This window comes from Chaetomium strumarium (genome assembly GCF_033439665.1).
Source record: "Chaetomium strumarium strain CBS 333.67 chromosome Unknown B0T15scaffold_1, whole genome shotgun sequence".
Classification (NCBI taxonomy): Eukaryota; Fungi; Ascomycota; class Sordariomycetes; order Sordariales; family Chaetomiaceae; genus Chaetomium; species Chaetomium strumarium.
In genome coordinates, this window is record NW_026944429.1 from 4,579,727 (window position 1) to 4,600,676 (window position 20,950).

Here is a 20,950-nt window from a genome sequence, read left to right on the forward strand (position 1 = left end):
ATGAGACAGCCGGACCAGAGCGACGAGCCGCCGAAAACGGAAACGCCTTCGTGTCCATCCTATAACCAAGCCTTTCTACGTTTGCATACGTTCGGCTCCTACATCGCAATCGATCAGGAATGCAGGATCTAGAAGCATATTGAGAACCGGAAAAAGAATGGGATATGGTTACTCTCTGGGCATCGCTCGTCCGCCTTTCGGTTCCTCACCTTCCCAGGGACTGGCAACCTGGATCGATGGCAGCCTTTGTTACGAAGCAAACGCTTCCGGTCAAGCCTAATAAATCGTTTGACTGAGATAGCTACCTCGAATTCCGGCTATAACCGGTCAAACCGAAGTCCAACCTTGAAACATTTTCCTCGATCGAAGAGACGGTAAGCCATCGAAGATCATGCTGAAGCCAAGCCATCTGGTAATCTTTGCAAGCCGGACGAACTCCAGATTATTCTCCTGCCTATTGCGGAGGATGAGACGATACATGGTGCGCTCTGTCTCGGGTATGTACTAACAGTTGCACATGTCCAAGAGTTAAGAGATGTAGAGGGAGGCTGCGATTGTATGATACTAGGATGATGATGCGGCATCTCACGGATGGTCTGTTTTTGCAGCACGCAGCATGGCATATGGATCAATGAAGGTTACAAGCATGCCTCACTTCAAAATTGGGTCACTTCGCGCCTCATATTGCCACTTGGACAGAGCCGGCAAGCAATGCGCGGACATCAACTCTGCCATCATCATGGACAAATTATCATTCCCCGATAACATAAGTACAGCCCTCTCTGCCAATCCACACCTCATGAACACGGCCTGCGTCCACATCAATGCGGTCTCCCACGCCATATGTCGTCTTCATTTCCCTGTGCTGGGCGTCACCGTCCTGGGGGTAGGCAATGGTGAGCTGCCCTTTAAGGATAACATGGGTTGTTAGGCCAGCGTGGGAATGGGGAGGGTAGTCTTTGACCAGCATGTCAGTCTCGAGTTCGACGCTGCGGTATGCGAACTACGGGGTCAACCGAAAACGGACCTTCATCACTTACAAGCATTGGCCCCATCAGTCCAGGTGAAGACGTGCGAGAAACCCCATGAGCGAACCTCGGCTTCGGCTTCCTTCTGGGATGTCATTGTGATCTGGTGATAGCCGAGACTTGAGCGGCTATTTTGATAGAGGAAGAGTTCGGCGACAATGCGACAGTCTGCGTTGTCAGATTCTGGACGGTGAGCTGTTGTTGGATGAGATTCGGCGCACTACTTCAGGTACCTACTACATTCGTAGGAAGGTTAGTGCGTTGGGTAAGGTAGTAAATGGACGAACCGGCGGGGCGGTGATGCCGATGTGGGGTTGCGAGCCCAGATCTTACTCCAGCATCACACCTTAGTCCAAAGTAGTACTATATGTTGAGCCAGCACACACGAGGCACTATGCTCATCATTTGTTATACCGACGTTCAGTATCTCTCCCTGGAGAACGGAGAAAGTCGGGCGAGAACCTGGCAGAAACCTCCGGCGTCTGGTTACCAAAGTTTCTCACCTTGGCTGTTCACACTCAGATGGGGGATGACCGTATGCCTCGTGGTCAAGTGGCTGACCATATGAAAGGCACGTAAAGTATATCCGCAATAGTCTCCTTTAGATCACGAGGGCCGTACAGTCAGCCCTACGGTATAGTGCACATAGACGCCCGACGCCCAACACCCTCCCATGCTTGAGGTCCAGGTTTGTTGGACAACCCGTTCCTAGACCCCTGCCAACAGCGAGCATTCAGTCAGCCTTCGGCTGAGGCTCTTGGATTTGGTGGCCACTTGTCAGCAAATACATTCTCGCAGGATCGCCAATTCCTTCTACTGTAAAAGAACCATGCAACCCAGTAGCCGATGATCACCGCTTCCCCTCCGAGTCAGGCGGCGGCTTCTCCTTCTCACTTTGAAGGTCAATCTTCAGAGTCTTGGCAACCCACTCGACAACCTCCTTTTCGGCCATCTCGTCGAGCGTCCCGCCGGGCGTTGCCTCAATCGACGCCCTCGTTTTCCTCCTCAGATCTTCAAGGGTGGAGATGTCAAACGCCCAGCACACACCGCCCACCATCATGACGGCAAACGCCATGGTGTTCAGCGTCGCCAGATTCAGCGCCTCGAACGCGAGCAGCGGGCTCCGCTGTGGCGCGTCGTGGTGGGTGCGGCCGTTGAACTGGTTCGGCTGGTAGAACTGCATCCGCGAGGCGACCCGGTGCCGCCGGATGGCCCGCCTGGTAATCATGACAGAAGAGTAGAGAAAGACGGCACCACTGAAGAAGAGGCCGAATTGGCGACAGGAGCGCCTGGAAAAGAAGTCGTTAGGCTCCTCGGGTTGCTGGGCTGTCGGTGATGGTAAGGGGTTTTGTTGGTATGCCGGTGCTGATGGTACTGAGGCGGGCGCTGGCGACACTGGCTGTGCTGCCGGCACGGGAGATGATGCTGTGGTTGCTCGCGCCGTCTTGTTGCCGCCATCAGTCGCCGGCTGCAAGTAAGAGCGGAGGAGCGACCCGAGGATGGGCATTGCGGCTGAGAAGGAGAGGACTTCCGAACTGAGTCCTCGGAGTCGAATTCCCGGCTCCTGTCGTGACGGAGCACTCCGGGCCGTGTTGCCCTGTATACACGGCCACCAAGACCGCCTACTGGACCTCAAGGCGTATGAGCCTTTGCAATGTTGAATGGAGTTGATGTCGGCAAAGAGAGTTTGAGCTGATTGCACTACCCGCCTGCAGAGTCCTTTATAGCCTGTAGGTAACAGAAGCTGTCGCCAAGCGACTGGGCGGCGGGTCCTCGGCACGCGACTGCGGGGACGCGCTAACGAAGCGTCCTTCTTGGCATCCACGGCTTCTCAAGGGCGGAGTCAGGGCCATTTACAAATCAACAATGTTACAATTTACGAACCCCACCGAGACCATCGCAAACTTAAGCACAGTCACGTGAGTCTCTAGACATATCTCCACTTTGGGATGACCTCGAAATCGCTCCATAATCCAAACCAGCTCAAATTTTCTTCTCCCCAATCCCACCACCGATTCCAGCGAACTTGCTGCCTCTCCATGCGTCAATCAGCATACCGCAGCGCAACCCAGAGATACAAATTTCTCTTCAAAAGGGATATCATTGAGCCAACTGTCACTCATAACGGCTGCAATATGATGCGGTGGTGCGCAAGGTAGGTCGACTTTCGTCGAGCCCGTAACACACACAGTCTTGGAGCTGCTTTATGCGCAGGTCCACGGCAACCACGCCATCAAAGTAGAAGGTATGTTAATTCTTTTTTCTTCTACCGCTTGCCTTCACACCTCAGCCGCCTCACAGTCGTTATGATGAGCGTAATTTGCGATTGATACCGCATAGATGGCCCCCTTTCGCCGGGGTTGGCTAGATCTGGTGGTCACATGAAAGTCATTCTTACATATTCTGAACGCAACGACATCCTTCCCATAGTGCTGCTCCGGATCTTCTGGTACTGGTCGTGTATATCCCACTAACAGGCTTGTCAGATGCAGAAAGATTTGATCCAGGATTGGTCCCTCCCGCTGTGGTACGCACCTCTCTTGCAAACTGACCTCTCCATAAGACGAGAGTGCTCGATTCTCGGGAGAAAACAACACCGGAGCCTAGTCTTCGCCCAGCTGGCTTTCTGATTCATGCCAACTGGGCTAACCGGTTTGTAGCTCTACAATAGAATGATGAAGCTTAAGTTCGCTATTGAAACCCCCTGCCTTGACTGTTCCATGTGCCCGTTGCAATGGAAAGCAATCTGCCTTGGGTGATGCCAGACTATCACTCTGTACCCACTAGGGCAGTGCCTTCCTAATCCGCTCTGTCTCTCGGGCTGAGTGCGTTGTTGCGAAGACGGCACCTGAAGTCGGAGCCGTCGTGTCCCGTGGGGTCGACATTCGTCGCAGATGTGAAGTAAGCATCTGCGGTTGCAAAGAACACATCCTACCCGAGCCGAAACATGACATTCCTCTGATGGAGGGACCGGGAAGAAAGCAGCACTGACTGCGATGTTAGACACCTTTTCCGAGGACCAGAAGCGCTGTGGATCATTCTAGTGGTATCTATACAAGCAGAGACAGCTCGAGACGCCGTGCTAGTAGGATTACTGGGAGTCTAATAGAAGATCAAATCCACATGCCGGACTGTGACTGCACCTGTGTATCTTTCCTTCAAGTCACTCCTGCAGAGTAGCCTGGCAAGCGGCATCATGGTTTCCCTCATATCCGCGATGCCTCGCTTTTTTTGGTCGATATGCGAAGCATCGACGATGACCCTTCTCAGATTCTCGAGGCAGAGAGCATCTAGGCGGGTGTTAGCCGCAGTTCGACTATCTTGGGGACAGACGAAAGAGGTACCATTTTCAATGAGATCGATCAGACGCTGTGGTGTGCCGACCGCGATACCGGTGCGTGTCTTCTGAAGGAACGCAACCTGCTCTTCGAGCTTGAAATGTTTGGCAAACTGGAAAGATGCTGTTAGCTCCCGCACTGCCGACTCTTCGATACAACGCAGGACGGCCTTGGTCTCTCCTTACCAGCTTTGCCACGGGACTGCCTTTCTTCTGAAATTTTCTGACCGCTCTGTAGATTATTGTTAGCTCCATCCCAGTTTGACCCCGGGGATTCAAAGAGTCATACCTAACGAGGTCCGCAGCTCGCAGACCAGCACCTGCTACTATGATGGTATGTGGTGAGCCACACTTCTTAGGCGCCTCATTGAGCTTGTCTGAGTCACCGGAGAACGCTTCTAGAAAGTCCGGTAGGTTCTCCAGCGACCGAGTCTTCTCCCACGAAGTGGTATCTTTGATCGCATTTGCTTCATCGGTGGATTACGATCAGTTCTTCTGGCCCAGCCCGGCGGCACCCGCAAGTGACGGATAACTCACGCGATATGTACAAATCAGACAACTCGACCGTGCTCAAATCTGTCCCGAAGCGGCGTGTCTTCTGTGCGATGTGGTCGGCAAGCAGTTGACCATCCATCCGCTCAAAAGCTCTGTTCAACCCCGCGTCCATGTCCAAGTCGCCCTCGTCCTCCCGCACCTTTTTTTGCTTCTTCTGCTTCTTCACAGGCTTGTCGTCATCTTGAGACTTTCTCTTCTTGGTAAGTGCCTCGCTTGCCATGGTACTGTAAGCTCAAACCGTGGCCTGGAGTGAGGGGAGTGGCTTTCCTCAGCCGTGTTAGCGGTCAAATGGACTGTGCGTAGCGGTGTAAATAGTGAAGTGCGGGTGTTCCCTCAAGTTCTCGTCATGCAACTACAAAACGTTTGCTGAGAACTTTCACGCAGAATGGTTGAATGGAGACAGCTCACTTGCACAGAAAATTCTGGGTGGACAGTGCGGATTGTGACCGTGCATAGAAAGACTGTGTTTTGGCCACTGTAAAGTCACTACCACCCACGTGCCACCCTATCGCTTCAGCGGGAAAAACAGCGCTTGCACGCCAATTACACAGTGCGAACCGCTTTCTTCCATTGTTCCATCCAGAACTTCAGTAGTTTTGACCTTCCATCAGTCTTTCCTCATGAGCCTGCTTATGACTTACCAACCAGCGATCTGCGGCGTTGTGAGATAGGAAATATCCTGGCACAAAGGTGAGAGTTGTCACGTTTCTTCTCAGAGTTAGAAGTATACTAATGGAATCCCATGGGGACGGGTTGGGAGATTGTTGCGTGGGGGACAGACCATCCCACAAGACTCCCGGCGAGATCGGAAAACGGGGCCAAATCAAGAATGCGACAAACGTCACATCTTATCCCAGAGATCTCCTTACCTTACCTACCGACTTCATTTGAGTTGTTTTATTATCGCTATCTCGAGCATAATTAGGGTAGTTGGCAAAGGCGAGTGGCTCGAGACTCGATTCCGCCGTCCGTCTCCCGGCCGGCCTCGCAAGGCGATGGCGCCACAGGCCGATATACCTGTTGTATGTATGAAGATCGTGGTGGTTGGCTTACAATCATTACTAACAATGTCGGCTTCAAAGGCTGCCAATGTCTTGGGAGTGAGTCCGCGAATAACCCTGGGCCCCTTTCTGTCGTTTGACCTCACAAAATAACCATCTTCTCCTCACTGGCAAGACAATCGGGACAGGTGAGACCTAGCCCTTGTCACAAACAGATCCCTTGAAATCCATTGACAGCCAGTAGTGTAAGTATACCAGAACTCTGGTGGCACCAGACGCCCTGCTAACTCTTGTCTGCGTTCGCTCCAGCTTGTGGTGTGTCCAAGTCTGTATCCCCTGAGGGAAACCCCCGTCTTTCATGAAACTAACGCCCTTCTAGTTAGTACCTCAAATATGGACCAACTGGCGAACAAAAAGACAGAGGGCTTACCCGGCTTGATGATGTTTCTATGGGCGGCCTGTGAGTGCACCTGCTGAGTTTCGAAAGAGTCCCGTTGTATCTAACTCAACATGTCTGACTCTCACTTCCCCCCTCCTCTCTCCAGGCGGCCTTCCATTCGGTGTTTACGCGATTGTTCAGAACTTCAACGTCCCTCTTCAGGTTCAACCCCGAATCTTTATGGCTCTCTGCCTTATTAGTTGGGCGCAGATCCTACTGTATGGCAGGTAAGGTGCTCGCTTTGCTCCCCGGTTCTGATAATTGCTGACGACGTGTTCTAGCAAGTGGCCAAAGTGGAAGGCATCCCTCCTTGCCATCGGAGTGGCCGCTCTCTTCGCTGGCGTCGAAGCCGCGTTGATTTCCACGCTGAGGGTATGTCATTCCCTGCTCCTGTTCTCTTCGCCTCATGCCTTTCAGGGAACAGATGTGCTCTAACTGTAGAAGCCAATATACGATGAAGGCAACGAGACCCCGGTGATGGTTGTGGGAATTGTAGCCGCCATCCTACTTGCCGCTGGGCTGCTTCCGCCGTACGGCGAGCTGTGGAAGCGGAGGGGGAGAGTTGTTGGGATAAACTGGGTATGCTCCTGGACTTTCCCAGCTCACTGAAGATAATGCTTGCTCACCTTGTCAGGTCTTCCTCGCTATGGACTGGTCAGGTGCCTTCTTTTCTCTCATGGCACTAGGTAGGCGACTTCAGTGCCACTCGTCATGGACCTCTTTGGTTTGTTCACATGGCGAAGTTGCTCAGAATACTTTCGACGTCTTAGGTGGCGTTCTTTACATCATATGGTGAGTTGCTGAAGCTTCAACCCGACGGATGGGTCTGACAGAGTGGGCCAAGTTGCATCCTCGAGATCGGCATCTTTTCGTCTCACTTGATATGGCTTTTCCGCACCAGGAAAATCCGAAAAGCCGCAGCTGCCGAAGGGAAAACATTTGATGATGTTGCTGCGGAACGTGAGGCGAACGGCATCCCGTTCAAGTTTGCCGAAAGAAAGGGCCGGAGCCGAGGCGAGTGTTCCGAGGCCGAGGAAGCGGACGGCACTAGCGAAGTATCTGCCAGCTGTGGCATAATAGCTCCTTGCATGGAGCGTGGCCCTATACCACCTCCAAATGGCCCGGAGTAGGCATGACATGAGCTGAGGGATCTGGGGCGTTTGGATGTCTGTAATGAGACATAACATGCGTGCTCCTGACGACTGGATGTCACGGGGGCAGCAAGTTAGTGGAAGCGAGAGCGGCCATCAAATCCCTTGCATTCCACGGCTTCGATGACACCACAGCAAAGTACGGGGAACCGGGCACTGTTTCACCCAACAAGATTCACCCAGTCGAAGGCAATCTAATAGGGGCGAGACAGAACAAACATGTCGAGATGCGAGTTGGCCGCGTAACCTCTTCGGCCGCCGGGCTGGCTGTGGCTATTGATGCCCAACCTCCACGTATTTTCGCCTTCCTGTGCGATTTGGTGATGACCATGCGTTCGGGAAACCCGTGATGTTTCCCCCACGTCCGGCTTGTGTGACCCTCGGGAGCGGTCGCATGACGATTTGGTTGGTCAGCCCTTGTGAGACTCGACAACGTAATCTTTGATAGCAATATATCAGTACTATTGGGAAGGCGATGCTCCAGCTTGTCGCCTTACGCGTACCTAGTTCAGCATCTCGCAAATGACCAGTAAAGGATGGTGGTAATCGTGGCCCGCACTGGTCCGGGACTGAACAAACTTTGGGGTGGTATGCAACATCAACTTTGCAGCTTCACTCCAGGGCTGATTCGCGCCGCTTGGAGGGTTGTTGCTGTGCTGGATACTTGTACTAAACCTGCGGGAATGATGTCATAGACTCGATCGCCAAACAACAACTTGGGTAAACAGGAAAAGGGAGCAACGAAGAAGGGAGGGCTACATACAGTCACGACAGCGTATGCAGTCCGGTGTGGAACCTAAAGGAGTGAGTGGGCGCCTGGTTTCCTTCGAGCTGCGGGCTCGTTCGATATTGGTCTGTTTATTGTTCCTGCATCTCAAATGGAGGATCCGCCAAAGATGCTGTTAGCAGTGAGTTGTTTCCCGGGCTTGGCCTGCATATCGGAGAGGATGGTGCTTCAAGTTTCAACCGGTTGGTCGATGGGCACTGCGCAGGGGGTTAGACATGGGATGGAATTGGCAGGGCTTTGGCCCTCGTCAATTCGTCCGGTTTTGTTGCACCATGGCTCGTCCTCTTTCGGGCCGTCCCATCAGCCTCACTCATGGAGGGGCGACTTCCTGCATTTGCTTCCGAAGGTTTGTCGCGCCTCAGCTTAGGCAGGTGCATGCAGGGCGAGGAAGGGAAAAGCACAGGAACGAGATGCCAGACCTCCGAGACATTGTCGAGAGGCGGTGTCACTCCGCAGCTTCCTGTCGTCCCGTGGTTTGGCCCAAGCATCCGAGACCGTATAAAGACCCCGGGAAAAGTACCCTTGAGATCAGCGGGGATGGTCGGTTACCTTTTGCGCAAACTCCATTCCAAACACTTGGTTTTCCCCGCTGTGTCGCCCGGGCCGGGCTAGATTTCAATAATAGACATCCCACACGGGCTCTCTCTTTGTTCCTTCCAGCCTCGATTTTACTGTGCAAGGTGGTGGTTGGCCTTTCTCTTATTTTTGCTTTTTTGCCAATTGACACACTGCGTTGAATCCCGCACCGCGGCTCCGGATTCGCTCAGGGAGAAGCAAACAAGTGGCCCCGCGCTTAGCTTGCTGTCAACCCACACGCAGCGCCGCCTTCCTGCAGCACCCGGTCTTGGACAATATCTCGTCCGCCTATACCCTCCGTCTCGAGAGTGAACCTGTTGACCCAGACACTGCCAACCGTTGGATGTTCCGGCGTCCCATCCACCCTCGGCCCCTGTGCACCGGTGCAACCGGCAATCGGCGGCCATCACCCGTTCGCTTGTCGACTCTCACGGCCCGCCTCCGGCTGGTCTGCGAAATCCCGGGAAACCGCGCTTGTGCGACCCCTGGTCCCCGGCTCGCAGCCCGCAATTTTCTCGGTCGGTGCCAGCGCCGCGCGCACCACTGTTCGACCAGGGCCTTGCTAGGTACTGTACCTAGCTAATAAGATTTTCCTGGCTCTCAGGGGGGGAAGACAGCTCGTCCCTCTTCTCTTCGTCCTGTTTCCCTTTCCCAACCCCACCCACCTATCCTGAAGTTCTAGGCGCCGCCGGTTGATTCCTGCATGTAGAAGTCTCTGGCCTGGTGACCGTCGCATCCGCCACTTCGGCGTCCCGTGAGGACTTGGTGCTGCGAAACGACCCGGTCACGGACTGTGAGAGAGAGGGAGAGAGAAAAAGCCGGGTGCAAGCCTGAAGGCGTCAAGCGTGTTGGCCAGCCCAGCGATCCGGCTCAGGGGACATCGACCTGGAGACAATGCCGTCCAAATTCAGTTACCAGCCTTGGTGAGCAGAGAAGTTTCCGTCCGATCTCTTATCTCATCCAATTGACGGCCATACTTCAACGTTATGCCCCATGTTCTTGTTCCCCATTCCTCTTCCCCTGAACCCGTCCTGGTGATAGGTGTCGCACCATGCTAACCACTCCGTAGCCGGGAATTCAATGTCGTCGTGCTGGGTGCAGGTGTGTTTTTCGCCCCGACCTCCGACCTCCGACCACTGGTGCAAATCTTCTTCCATTCCTGAGGCGCCAAGACAATCGCATCGCATGCAAGCCTCTGCTGACATCTCATACTTGCTTACTTAAGGTGGCGTCGGCAAAAGCTGCCTGACTGGTACGTGCCACCCAACCGTTACTGGCCCCTTTCAGGTGTTGATAACAGTCTGTGAATAGCCCAGTTCGTCTACAACGAGTGGATTGAGAGCTATGATCCCACAATCGAGGACTCATACAGGACCCAGAAGTCGGTCGATGTAAGTCGAGTTATATTCTCGGTCATTCACACAAACAATACTGACATTTCTGTTGAACCAGGGCCGCCAGGTTGTGTTGGAGATGTATGTCCTTCCAGTTTCTCTGGATCAGGAGCCTCACTAACATTTGTGCTCAGACTGGACACAGCTGGCACGGAGCAATTCGGTAAAGTATAACCGGATGCCGGACATCCCAGACCTGCTGCTAACCCCCGCCTCAGTTGCCATGCGAGATCTCTACATGAAGACCGGACACGGTTTCCTTTTGGTGTTCAGCATCTGCTCGAAGGCTTCGTTTGAAGAGCTTGCGACGCTCCGCAACGACATCATTCGCATCAAGGATGATGAGAACATACCCATAGTCATCGTCGGAAACAAGGCCGACCTGGAGGATCAACGAGCGGTCGATCGCGCCAAAGCCTTCTCCGTCTCTCGCGGCTGGGGCGCGCCGTACTATGAAGCCAGCGCTAGGTATCGGAGTCAGTGGCCACCTGTTGCTCAAGCGTTCTATGCCCTTCAATTTTCACCTCGCTGACATGTCTTTCCTTTACTTCTAGCCAATGTTGATGAAGCCTTCATTGACCTTTGCCGGCAAATGTTGCGACGGGACGACACCCATGACGACCTGCATGATGACCCTAGCTCGCAACGAGCTGAAGACGCCGCCAAAAGGCACCGCAGGAGGAAACGGAAGGACAGGTGTACCATCCTATAAAGTCCTCTTTCTCTTCGCGCCACCGCTTCAAATCCTCTTGGTGAGCTCGATCAACCTGACATGAGCGATGAACGACAGATGATCTATGGACATGCCCGTCATGAGAGATACTTACGACCTCGGATACTGAAAGGCTTAGTGTATATATTGTACTTGTTTCCCTTTCTTGCAGAGACCACCTTCGCCGAGCCAGTGTGATTTATCTCGTCCTACCTCGCTGACCCAGCAGCGCGATGTTGACCCGCATAAGGTTACCTACCTGCCGTCCCTCCTCCATTCCCTTACTGATCGGCTCCTCAGCGATGAGGGGCCATCTGCAGAGAATTCAGGCAACTGGCTACTCCTCTACAACACAGAGAGTGACTTCGTCACGCCATAATGTACTCTACGTGCACGACTAACAGGCTGGTAACTAGCTGAACACCTCCAATTTGAACCCGATCCATCACCTCCGGTCTGCAGATTCGCTCTGAGCCCGCCATCACAGCGAAGAAGTGCCCGATGGTGCGGCACGAGGCGGATGGCAACACCGCTTGAACAGTCATCAAGAGGGATACTACCGTACTCTCCCGCCGCACGCGCCGCACCATCGACGAAGCTATGTAATTCACCTGCCTTCTGCTTCTTGTTCTGACTTGTTAGTGGTCAAAAGCCGTGACTGGAGGCATTTTTTCAAGCCCCAAGATCCCGCGACGCCCGCCAAAGGAGTGTACTATGTACAATACAGTCCAGGTAGGTAGGAGCAGAATGAGTAGTGCAAGATTACCCCGCAACCTAGTTATGTTCCGAAATACTGATACTAATAAGGGGGCGATGGGCCAGACACACACTTACGTGCCTGGTAACCGTTGTCGATGAGCGTCGTTCCAGGGTTGTTGATGTCGAACCAGTCGCTCGATCCCGTTTCGGTGGGTTCCGATTTTCCAGAGGCTGGCACGTACGAGAGGGGAAAGCTCATCATGAAACACAGGGAGACACAGAGCTTTTTAACACCAACAGCTCCTGCGCCACCGAATTCTGCCCTACTATATACCCAGACAAGACAATTAATGTACCTGTGCTAAGCTTCGGGTTCAGGTTCAGTCTGTGCTAGGCTTGTTTAGCCAACTTGAACTATATATTCATTTGTTGTATCTGTAGGTATGTAAGGTAGGTACCGCACTCAGGTTGTGATAAGTACCTACGGTACGGATTACTGTACCGGACATTACAGTGAGGCGCTCCACCAGACCCGTATTAACGGGCCCGGTAGGTCCCAGCTACATGTACTGCGCTAGCGTTTCGATTTATTAATGTCCCTGGCAGCACGAGTCCACCCCTCTTCGTTCTCAGGCTCTGCACAGTACAGTGCACATCAGTAGTAGTACGGAGTAGTACAGGATAGTACTGCCATCCCAGGTTGCGCATGAGTCTCGTATTGAACTGTCTTTTAGGGCATTTTTGCGGCCATATTCCCGATCTCTGTTGTGTTCGTGCTACCTGCTATTCTAGTCCACGGGTGTTACGCCATTCATAGAAAGCAGACTCCTCGTTATGCATGGAGTTTTTTTTTATTTTGGGAGCCTTAGTGTCACCACTCGGGCCACACAACGACCATTCAATGACTGCGCGTGAGAGAGAGCGTTCTCAGGACAGCCTGCCCATGGTGCGTTGGTCTGTGTACAGTAAAAGGTCTACCATATCCGTCCAGCATGTGACATGATTCACTGTATATACATCCTTCTGAATACTGTGTAGTGGCCACATCTGTTGGAACCGTGTCTAACCGCTTCTCAAACTCGCCCACGTGCATCCGCCACACAACGATTGGTATGGCAGCCGCATCACACAACAAGAGTGCGCGACAAAGCGGTCGTGTCACATGCGTGTATACAGACAACGACCTAGGTCTGTAGAGCTAGGACAGACTCAGAACAATTGCTTAAAAAGCAATAAAGATCTAGAGTGCCCTAATAAGATAAGTTTGCAAGCCTAGATGACCTGCCTTCCGGATCACCACCTAGAGGCATAGCGCGAACCCTATAGATCGGCTAACTGATCATGGGAGACGCTCAGGGAGACAGAATGCTAGCATTCATATGTAGATGCCGCTAGATTGTCTAGTCCCGGGCAAGTCGCTCTTGAGCGACTTTATATTGAGGATGTTGTTACTTGTCATTTCCATGCGCGGACGTGCTGTCGCACAGTGTTTCCTTAGTGTGTTGATTTATTATTGGACGTATAAACTACTGTGTAGGTAGCAGGAGGCCCGATACGGTTGAACGGGGTTCCAAAGGCGTACGGATGACGTTATATACGTGTGGTATGTACAGTATGTACTGTGTATGTACGGAGTATGTACGTAGTTTAGCTCTAGTTTAGCTATCGCCCAGATCACTCATCCCTGCATCGATCCTTCATTTCCACCGCTCGACTGGAGCCACCTCGATGTGGGCGCCCGAGTCGGATGTGCTCCGAGACTGCAAGGGCGCTGTGTCACACACCTCACTTCAAATCTGAACTCCCGTCTCTCCGACGATACCACTCCGCACCTCCATCTTTCGTTTTGTGCTACGGTGTAGACACGCTCTTTTCAACTTCATTTCTTCATCACGTCGTCTTGACGACGCCATTTTCACAACTTCGTTTCTTGCCTACCCATTATCTTCGTCACTCTCTTGATTGCCTCAAGCCACCTGAGTCGCTGATGCAGAGGGTTATTTAACGCCATCCATACTGTGTAGCTGGCTATCGACCACCTCTTTCGTTCTCCGGCCACGCGACACGACGGTGCCTCGACTTCGCATACTGTGTACGCCCATTCCTCGCCGTGCGTATTCCTCCACGCGATACTTGATTTCCTCTTGATCATCGGCCTTCAGACGCTGCAGCCACAGATTCTGCCGTCGAAGCTCTTTGACGCAAGAAGTTCCTGTTCCGCCAACCTGAAACGGATCCATTCAGTCACCAACCCTGTCTTCCGGTATGTGGACGATTTCATACCGCCCTACCACCCGTCGTGTTTTATTCAGCCCCTTCCCTCCTGTCATCAACTTCACCAGTGTCAAGTTGCATGCTGCGGCCTCTTATTAGGCAGCTGATAGCTGTAGAGTGTGCATATTTATCAAGCAGGCAAGAAGCGCAGTTCATCTACTGTCTTTTGCCTTGGTTGTCAGACATCCCCGCTCAAAACGACCAGCAGCGAGTGTTGTGGTCGGTTTTGGTGACGACTGCGCGATTGGGTGGCGAGCGGCGACAGGGGTTGTTCGCCGGATGGTTCGAACACGCAACCTCCGTGAGATGATGCCACCGGCTGTTTAAGGCTCCCTCTTGTGGCCATGGGTTAAGCCCCCCTCCCCCCCCCCCCCCCCGCTTCTCATCTATCTGGACGCGCATCGGCCGGGTCATTCCGTATCTGGCAAATTTCGAGCTGGCAGGAAGGGTTCTGGAACAACACTGTGACGGCATCGCAGACTGCTCTTTTTCTTCCTGTTAACACTGTCTTCGTTCAAACGAAGCCCGACGTGGCGACTTATCACTTACTCTCGGATGACAGGCTGTTTTGCTCATGCCTTCGCGCGGCCGAAGCGTCATTGACTCCCCGAATCCACCTTCGTCTGACTCGCGACCACCACGGCCGAGCAGGGTCCCGTTTCCGCCCCCGCGACCACCACGGCCGAGCGGGGTCCCTTCAATTTCGGACGCCCCGAAGGGCCTCGATCTGGGACCCCCGCCATCGGCGAGACGACTGGACTCGTCTCTTTACTCAGGTGCGCCTTACGTTTCTCCCATCCCGGAAGAAAGCCCGCGCTCCCGGTCTCATGCGTCCTATGCGTCGAGCGCCGCGATGCCCGAGGATGATACCGATCGGCTGGTGAGAAACGCGAGCGTTGGGAAGAGAGCGAAACCCACGCTCGTGAGCGCAGCGCCCTCTCGGGGACTGGAGTCGAGAGACCGTCGTCCTCCGCCTCTGGACATCGACTCTGTGCGAAGAGCCGAGGCCCGGGGGAGCATAACAAGCCTGCCCGATCTTATACGCCGTGCAACAAGGCTGGCCGCGAGTCTGGAGAGAGGACGGAGACCAGCCAGCCGGTTTGATGACCTCGATGATAGCCACCATGAGGCCCGCGACAACGGACGTGTCCCTGAAAGGTACCAGTCAGGCCTCTCCGACATGCTGGCTGCGTTTCCCCCGCCGGCGCATCCACCCTCAAGGCAGAACCGCCGTAGCATACGGGACAGTATGCGAGGACAGATCCAGTCCTGGCCTCTGCCAGTCCATTTCTATCGCGCTCCAAACACCTCACAAGACGCGGTTCCCTACAGCGACTCGCAGCGGTCCGATCGAAAACGCCGGCGCCGGTGTTGCGGCCTTCCAATCTGGGGGTGCATTTTCTTGGCACTTGTGATCTTGATCCTGGTCGCTGCCGCCGTGGTCCTGCCGGTTTACTTCTACGTCATCCGGAAGCAAGAAACCCCATCGCAGAATGCGGCTCAGCAATGCCAACAACAACTGGCATGTGCTAATGGTGGCAGAAGTATGGCTATCAACGGGAAGTGCTCCTGCGTGTGCTCAGCCGGCTTCACTGGCCCGGACTGTACAACGGTCGACACCACGGGTTGCACGACCATTTCGCTGGCCAACCCCGGCAATAGCGATAACTTTACCATTGGAAATGCCATCCCACGGCTCATCCAGCAAGCGCACACCAACTTCTCCATCCAGTTGGCTGCGAACGAGATTCTCGCCAGATTCAGCTCGGGTAACCTAAGTTGCACAGCTGAGAATGCGCTGGTAACATTCAACGGGCGTGCGACACGACAGGAGACACCTTCTAACCAGGCCGCTTTTGTCAACTCGGCAAATGCGGTGATCATAAACGGCATCTTCTACGTGACGATCACTGTTGTGATCGCGCCCCAGACAACGTTTACGTTGCCGCCGACATGGTCAACGTCCGGAGCAGGTGACGGGACGAGTGTTTCGACCAGTGTCTCGACGAGTGTCCTGACGAGTGTCTCGACGAGTGTCACCTCGGGCTCCGTCAGCAGCCAACCGCCTCCATCGGTCACGAGCGCCCCGACAGCCACGAGCAAGGTCACGACCACCACGACCATGTCGTCTGGTGCACCGCTGCCGACATCGATGTTCCCTGTCACGGAGGACGTGCTCGACTTCGCCCGGGTGGCTGTCTTGTATATCCTGCAGGAAGACAACCTTGCGGATGCTGAACTTGCCCAGTTGGCGTTGCAGAATTTTCTCAGCTCCGGGAACAGCGTTGACGCGGCGCGCAACGTGCCAATTGGGGGCGGGCAGTCAGTTGATCTCGTCGATTTTGTCATTAATATGGGCGGCTCCGGTGGGAAGGTTGGCGGGGTTTCTTCGGTCGCGGCGCGTGGAAGGATAGGAGGAGTCGGGGACTTTTGGGGTCGGCGTATACGGATATGAAAATAAATACTCATATCATCATCAGTACTAGTATAGTAATCTTTAGTTCGGGGATGAGTTGCCATTTGCTTGGGGGCTTGATATCCGCTGGGAAGGGAACGTCCTCGCACAGGAGATGCGATCATCTCTTGCGATCAGTACATATTGTTACTTGTTGTACATTAGAACACCACTTTCAGGGAGCTGGTTAGTCTTCTTTGGGTTGCATTCTTCGAAAGGGTACATGGGTCTTTTACCTAGAATTGAAGGGATTGAAGAGGGAGGTGGGCTCATTTGCTTGGGTAGTTAGAGTTCGGCATCAGCTGTGCACTAGTATTTGTGAAGGATAGAAACCTAAGAATACAGGATCCGAAGCATACAGCAATCTTATTGGTATGCAGTTGTTGGAAATATCAAGATTGTTACGGACCAGAAGGGTCATTTGATCAAGTTTGCTACATCTGACAGCAGAAATCATTATTATTCGGCTACGAGACATCCAAAGGTCACGCTTTTTTGCAACCTCGTTCGTCTTGAGCCCAGGGTCACCGAAGGTTCGGAGGGATCGCTTGCCGGTGGTGCGACAAGAATCGGTGTTCCCTTGGAAGCCCGAAACAAAGCGGCAGCGGCGAGCGCTGCACCCGGTCGTCGATGGACGGTTGTAAACTTGAAGGCTGGCGATCCCATATCATAACATATAAAGCCCTCAAGGTGCATCCTAGTGTAGGTGCATATCCATGGATGTCGTGCAGGAATGCAAATGCAATGCGTTGCCTGGTGACAATTTACTCAATTGAAAGCCGAACAGGAAGTGGGTTACGTAATCATTGCACTGTAACCCACTGGCTGTTTGGAATGCTTGTTCTGGAGCCCATCCAAATCTTGGCTCGCTGCGGAGAGATCTTGGGAAAGTGGGGCAGCTAGAACCTGCCTCAGGCCAAAACTGGCTTACGTAGCTCCGCCTTCCGCATTGTTGCGTGTTGACGCCACTCAGACCTGGTCTTGCTCCGGGACCTCCGGGCACGACAAAGCCCAAAGCCCACATCATCTCATGTTCTATTCACCACTCTGACTTTCCAACTCACCCGCGGCTTGGATCAACCATCTTCGCTTTCCCTTTTCTGTTCCCTCTCCCCCAGGACAGCAACCACTAATCCAACTCGCAATCGATAACACTCTTTCGAAACGCATCGACTGCCTGCCAACGTTATGCTGTTGAAACCCCTCACAGTCGCGGCCGGCCTCCTGGCTGTTCCGGCCGCGCACGCATTCCTCATCCCGCCCGAGGTTAGCGATGCGGATGTTCAGGTTGCCAACACCATTGAGAATATCGCCTCCCAGGTCGCTGAGAACCAGGTCGTCAACGTCGAATGTCCCCGCTGCCCGATCTTGGTGAATGGGAGGCGAGGCAGGCCTGTTCAACTGAAGATCCATCGGCCGAGCCACCTCGAATTGACTTTCTCCGTCGACCGCCAGCCCGACCATGACCGACTCCTCGTAAACGGCTTCGAGCTGTATCCTTCGAGCGATCCGCTTGGCGAGGCCCTTGTTGCGCCGCAGGTTATCGATGGGAAACGCCGAGAAACCAGGCGGCACCGGGAGCACGACCAACACGATGGTAAGCCTCGTGCGCACCGGAAGCGACCGCATCGTCTTGAACCCCAGCCGCAGCGACTAGGCTACGGCCTGCGTGTCGGTCCCGCCAAGAAGGACGCCGATGGTCAATTCGAGCTCATTGAGGTTGATCTGCAGATCCTCGAGGTTGGGGTGACCTTCATCGATGGCATCCCTGGGATCAGGGTGAAGCTCATCCAGGACGGCGAGGGCCGCCTGCTCATGTCTCAGATTGAGAAGAGCGAGCCCAAGAATCTGCTGGAGTCCCCCAAGGGTGGTCCGGAGGAATGCACAACCGCGATGTGCAAGTGGTTGGCCATTGCTCGAGAGAAGCTCAAGAACCTGAAGCCTTTCAAGCATTGCCACGGTCCGCACGTGAAGGGCGGCATGGGCCATGACGATTCTGATGGGGTTCCGCATCCTTACCCTCACCATCAACACGGGCCTCATGCCGGCCATTGGGCTGCGCCATACCATGAGCACCGTTGGGGCAAGCTGTTCAAGCATATCGCGTCGCATATCCTCCTCCCTGTGCTCGTTGGTATCTTTGCTGGCGTCAGCATTAGCTTGTAAGTCTACCCTGTTTCAAAGACCATTCTTATCCTGTACTAATATCGTTCAAGGATCGGCATGGCCGTCGGTACCGTAATTGTCTCGCTCTGGCGCATCTTCTTCCGCCGTAAAACCCAGCATGGTCATCGTCGCCGCCACTCTCGCCGTCACTCTCAGCTTAAGGCTGCGTCCAAGGAGGCGGCATTTGACGAGGAGAATGCCAGCCTGATGGAGCACCGGGACCCGCCTCCGTCGTACCAAGAAGAAGAGGCCGCAAAGACAGCGCAGGCCTAACTTCCACTAACGACCAAGCTCAAGCTTTGGAGGCAGTGTACGACTACGAAAGCGGAAGTGCGACGTCGGGTTGTATCGGAATACTGCAGCAGGGGTTTAGGTCATCAGCGGTGTGTGGCAGTGGGCGGGGCTCGGAAATAAGGCATGGAGGTTCTCTGAGTGATGATTCTGGACACTCCTTTTCGGCATTCTAAGTTGGTTCTGCTTCTGTTTTCCTTTCCCTTTGCTTTTGAAATACCCTGATACCCTTGACATTCCTTTAGCGCTGGGTACGCACCAAGAATCTTCTCATTGGTCGGACGTGGGGACAGGCACCTTGCGTTCGCAGACACGTCAGATTGAGTGATAACTTGCGATCTGTGGTCGTGACCATGGCGTCAAGTACAAGGGCAGGTGGAGGAACGTAGCACTACCTAGCGAATTCATGTGACTATGCAAGCGACCTAAAGACCCATAAGCCCGTATTCAAGAGTTGATGTCTCACAGCGGCGGGACGAAAGATGATTAATCCTGTAGGACATATCCTCAGCCGTCAACTAGGGCTTGATCAACCGAGCATGGGCCTGAATGCCAGTACCTCATGGATGCGGTAGGTATTGTTCACATGTTGGGGGATCCTCAGCTTTGCGTTGACCGGACCACTGCAGCAGATGCAGCTCGGGGGTTTCCATGACCCGGAATCGGAAAACACGATGGCAACCACGGATTGTGTGGAGATTGCCCGACCGAACCCGGGGACCCTGACGGCCGCCGAATGGACCGCATGCTGGCTGAGCGCATGCAGCGGCCCCACCAAAGTCGCTCCCCGCTTTATAGCCGCTCTCCGCCTTTTCAAACCGGCAGAAAGAAAAAAGCTGCGATTCCGAGGTGGAGCTAGCGGGAGTCTGGGACTGGAGTTGCTGCTTCCTTGTCACGAACATATTCGATAACTGTGTTTCACAAACCATCAGAAACCATGGGGAAGTCTTCAAGAAAAAGAGAGCGCACCTCCGACGAGGATGTTGCCGACACGAACGACGCCAAGCCGATTGTAAAGAAGAGCAAGCTTGACCACACCGACCAGACCGAAGTGAAGAAGGGTTCCAAGACGAAGGAAGCGAAGTCAGGGCCGGCCGCTGTTGAGCAATCCTCTAAGTCCAAGAAGGAGAAGAAGGAGAAAAAAGAGAAGAAAGAGAAGAAAGAGAAAAAGGAAAAGAAGGAAAAGAAGCACGAGGTTACGGAAGCAGAGACTGCTGCCGAATCGGTCACCGAGCCCACGACCGTTGCCCCTGCAGACTCAGAACCCAAGGAGGAGAACGGCGCAACCAACGGCGTGCCCAGTAGCACAGATAAGCAGAGCACCAAGGAGGAAAAGAAGAAGAAGAAGAAGGACAAGAAAAAGAAGGCCAAGCCGTCCGCCGAAGCCCATCCCGACGCAGGCCCCGAAAAAGAAGAAGCGTCATTCGAAGAGACCGCCGCCGCTGCCGACGGCGAAAAAGAGAAACAGACCCGCTTTATATGCTTCGTGGGCAACCTGCCCTTCACGGCGACAGTCGACGCCGTGACCAAGCACTTCTCGTCGCTGCAGCCGACGTCCGTCCGCCTCCTCACGCAGCGCGACGACCCGTCTAAGTCGCGGGGCATCGCCTTTGTCGAGTTCGGGCGGTACGACCACATGAAGACGTGCCTGGAGAAATTCCACCATACCGAGTTCGACGACGGCATCTCCCCGCCGAGAAGAATCAATGTTGAGTTGACGTACGTATAACATCACCCAACGCCTTCGCCGTCTTCCATCCCATTCTTTATACACACGCATAGGTACCCAGATTTTGTAGATATGCTGACAGTTCCCTACTCAAAACAGTGCAGGTGGAGGCGGCAAGACGGCCAAGCGGGTGGACAAAATCAAGCAAAAGAACGCCAAGCTCAACGAGGAGCGGGCGCAGCGAATGAAGAAGGAGGAAGAGGCTAAGCAGGAGAAGGAGAGGGTCGCGCCCAAGACGCAGGAGCAGCGGGATGAGGACGCGATACACCCGAGTCGGAGGGCGAGGGTTCCGTATGGTAGGAAATGAGGGGCCGGGGAGAGCGAGCAGAATAGATTGCATAGTGTCGTGGTACAGA

The 20,950-nt window shown here is 54.0% G+C and overlaps 8 protein-coding genes across 8 annotated transcripts; 5 read left to right on the forward strand and 3 right to left on the reverse strand.

Annotated features, from left to right (window-relative positions):
• Positions 1-648: 648 nt before the first annotated feature.
• Positions 649-1,377, reverse strand: B0T15DRAFT_519294 (uncharacterized protein). Its single transcript, XM_062868425.1, has 2 exons — positions 1,041-1,377; positions 649-957 (listed from the first exon to the last, which is right to left on the reverse strand). The coding sequence occupies exons 1-2, from the start codon at positions 1,123-1,125 to the stop codon at positions 752-754; spliced, it is 291 nt and encodes a 96-aa protein (XP_062726524.1). The 5' UTR covers positions 1,126-1,377; the 3' UTR covers positions 649-751.
• A 360-nt stretch (positions 1,378-1,737) lies between these two features.
• Positions 1,738-2,642, reverse strand: B0T15DRAFT_47930 (uncharacterized protein). The gene has a single exon (XM_062865997.1). The coding sequence runs from the start codon at positions 2,533-2,535 to the stop codon at positions 1,879-1,881; it is 657 nt and encodes a 218-aa protein (XP_062726525.1). The 5' UTR covers positions 2,536-2,642; the 3' UTR covers positions 1,738-1,878.
• Positions 2,643-3,965: 1,323 nt separating this feature from the next.
• Positions 3,966-5,140, reverse strand: B0T15DRAFT_547530 (U3-containing 90S pre-ribosomal complex subunit-domain containing protein; the record flags this gene model as incomplete). The annotated part of the gene is made up of 5 exons (XM_062870177.1): positions 3,966-4,318; positions 4,373-4,478; positions 4,552-4,597; positions 4,655-4,832; positions 4,903-5,140. 5 exons carry the CDS (start codon positions 5,138-5,140, stop codon positions 4,131-4,133), a joined length of 756 nt encoding a protein of 251 aa, XP_062726526.1. The 3' UTR covers positions 3,966-4,130.
• An 847-nt stretch (positions 5,141-5,987) lies between these two features.
• On the forward strand, positions 5,988-7,490 carry B0T15DRAFT_507383 (uncharacterized protein; the record flags this gene model as incomplete). Its single annotated transcript, XM_062867642.1, has 11 exons — positions 5,988-6,020; positions 6,097-6,109; positions 6,159-6,166; positions 6,231-6,236; positions 6,305-6,381; positions 6,561-6,587; positions 6,642-6,732; positions 6,805-6,939; positions 6,995-7,046; positions 7,131-7,152; positions 7,262-7,490. The coding sequence occupies 11 exons, from the start codon at positions 5,988-5,990 to the stop codon at positions 7,488-7,490; spliced, it is 693 nt and encodes a 230-aa protein (XP_062726527.1).
• A 2,608-nt stretch (positions 7,491-10,098) lies between these two features.
• B0T15DRAFT_547540 (small GTPase superfamily) lies at positions 10,099-11,164 on the forward strand (the record flags this gene model as incomplete). Its single annotated transcript, XM_062870178.1, has 6 exons — positions 10,099-10,126; positions 10,186-10,265; positions 10,327-10,349; positions 10,403-10,431; positions 10,487-10,744; positions 10,823-11,164. Coding segments are annotated over 6 exons (576 nt in total), but the record flags the coding sequence as incomplete, so codon positions are not given.
• Positions 11,165-14,325: 3,161 nt separating this feature from the next.
• On the forward strand, positions 14,326-16,822 carry B0T15DRAFT_519366 (uncharacterized protein). Its single transcript, XM_062868426.1, has 2 exons — positions 14,326-14,438; positions 14,503-16,822. Exon 2 carries the CDS (start codon positions 14,528-14,530, stop codon positions 16,406-16,408), a length of 1,881 nt encoding a protein of 626 aa, XP_062726529.1. The 5' UTR covers positions 14,326-14,438; positions 14,503-14,527; the 3' UTR covers positions 16,409-16,822.
• Positions 16,823-17,596: 774 nt separating this feature from the next.
• On the forward strand, positions 17,597-19,295 carry B0T15DRAFT_547546 (uncharacterized protein; the record flags this gene model as incomplete). Its single annotated transcript, XM_062870179.1, has 2 exons — positions 17,597-18,570; positions 18,625-19,295. The coding sequence occupies 2 exons, from the start codon at positions 17,597-17,599 to the stop codon at positions 18,845-18,847; spliced, it is 1,197 nt and encodes a 398-aa protein (XP_062726530.1). The 3' UTR covers positions 18,848-19,295.
• A 507-nt stretch (positions 19,296-19,802) lies between these two features.
• Positions 19,803-20,901, forward strand: B0T15DRAFT_507387 (uncharacterized protein; the record flags this gene model as incomplete). The annotated part of the gene is made up of 2 exons (XM_062867643.1): positions 19,803-20,584; positions 20,694-20,901. The coding sequence occupies 2 exons, from the start codon at positions 19,803-19,805 to the stop codon at positions 20,899-20,901; spliced, it is 990 nt and encodes a 329-aa protein (XP_062726531.1).
• Positions 20,902-20,950: the final 49 nt, after the last annotated feature.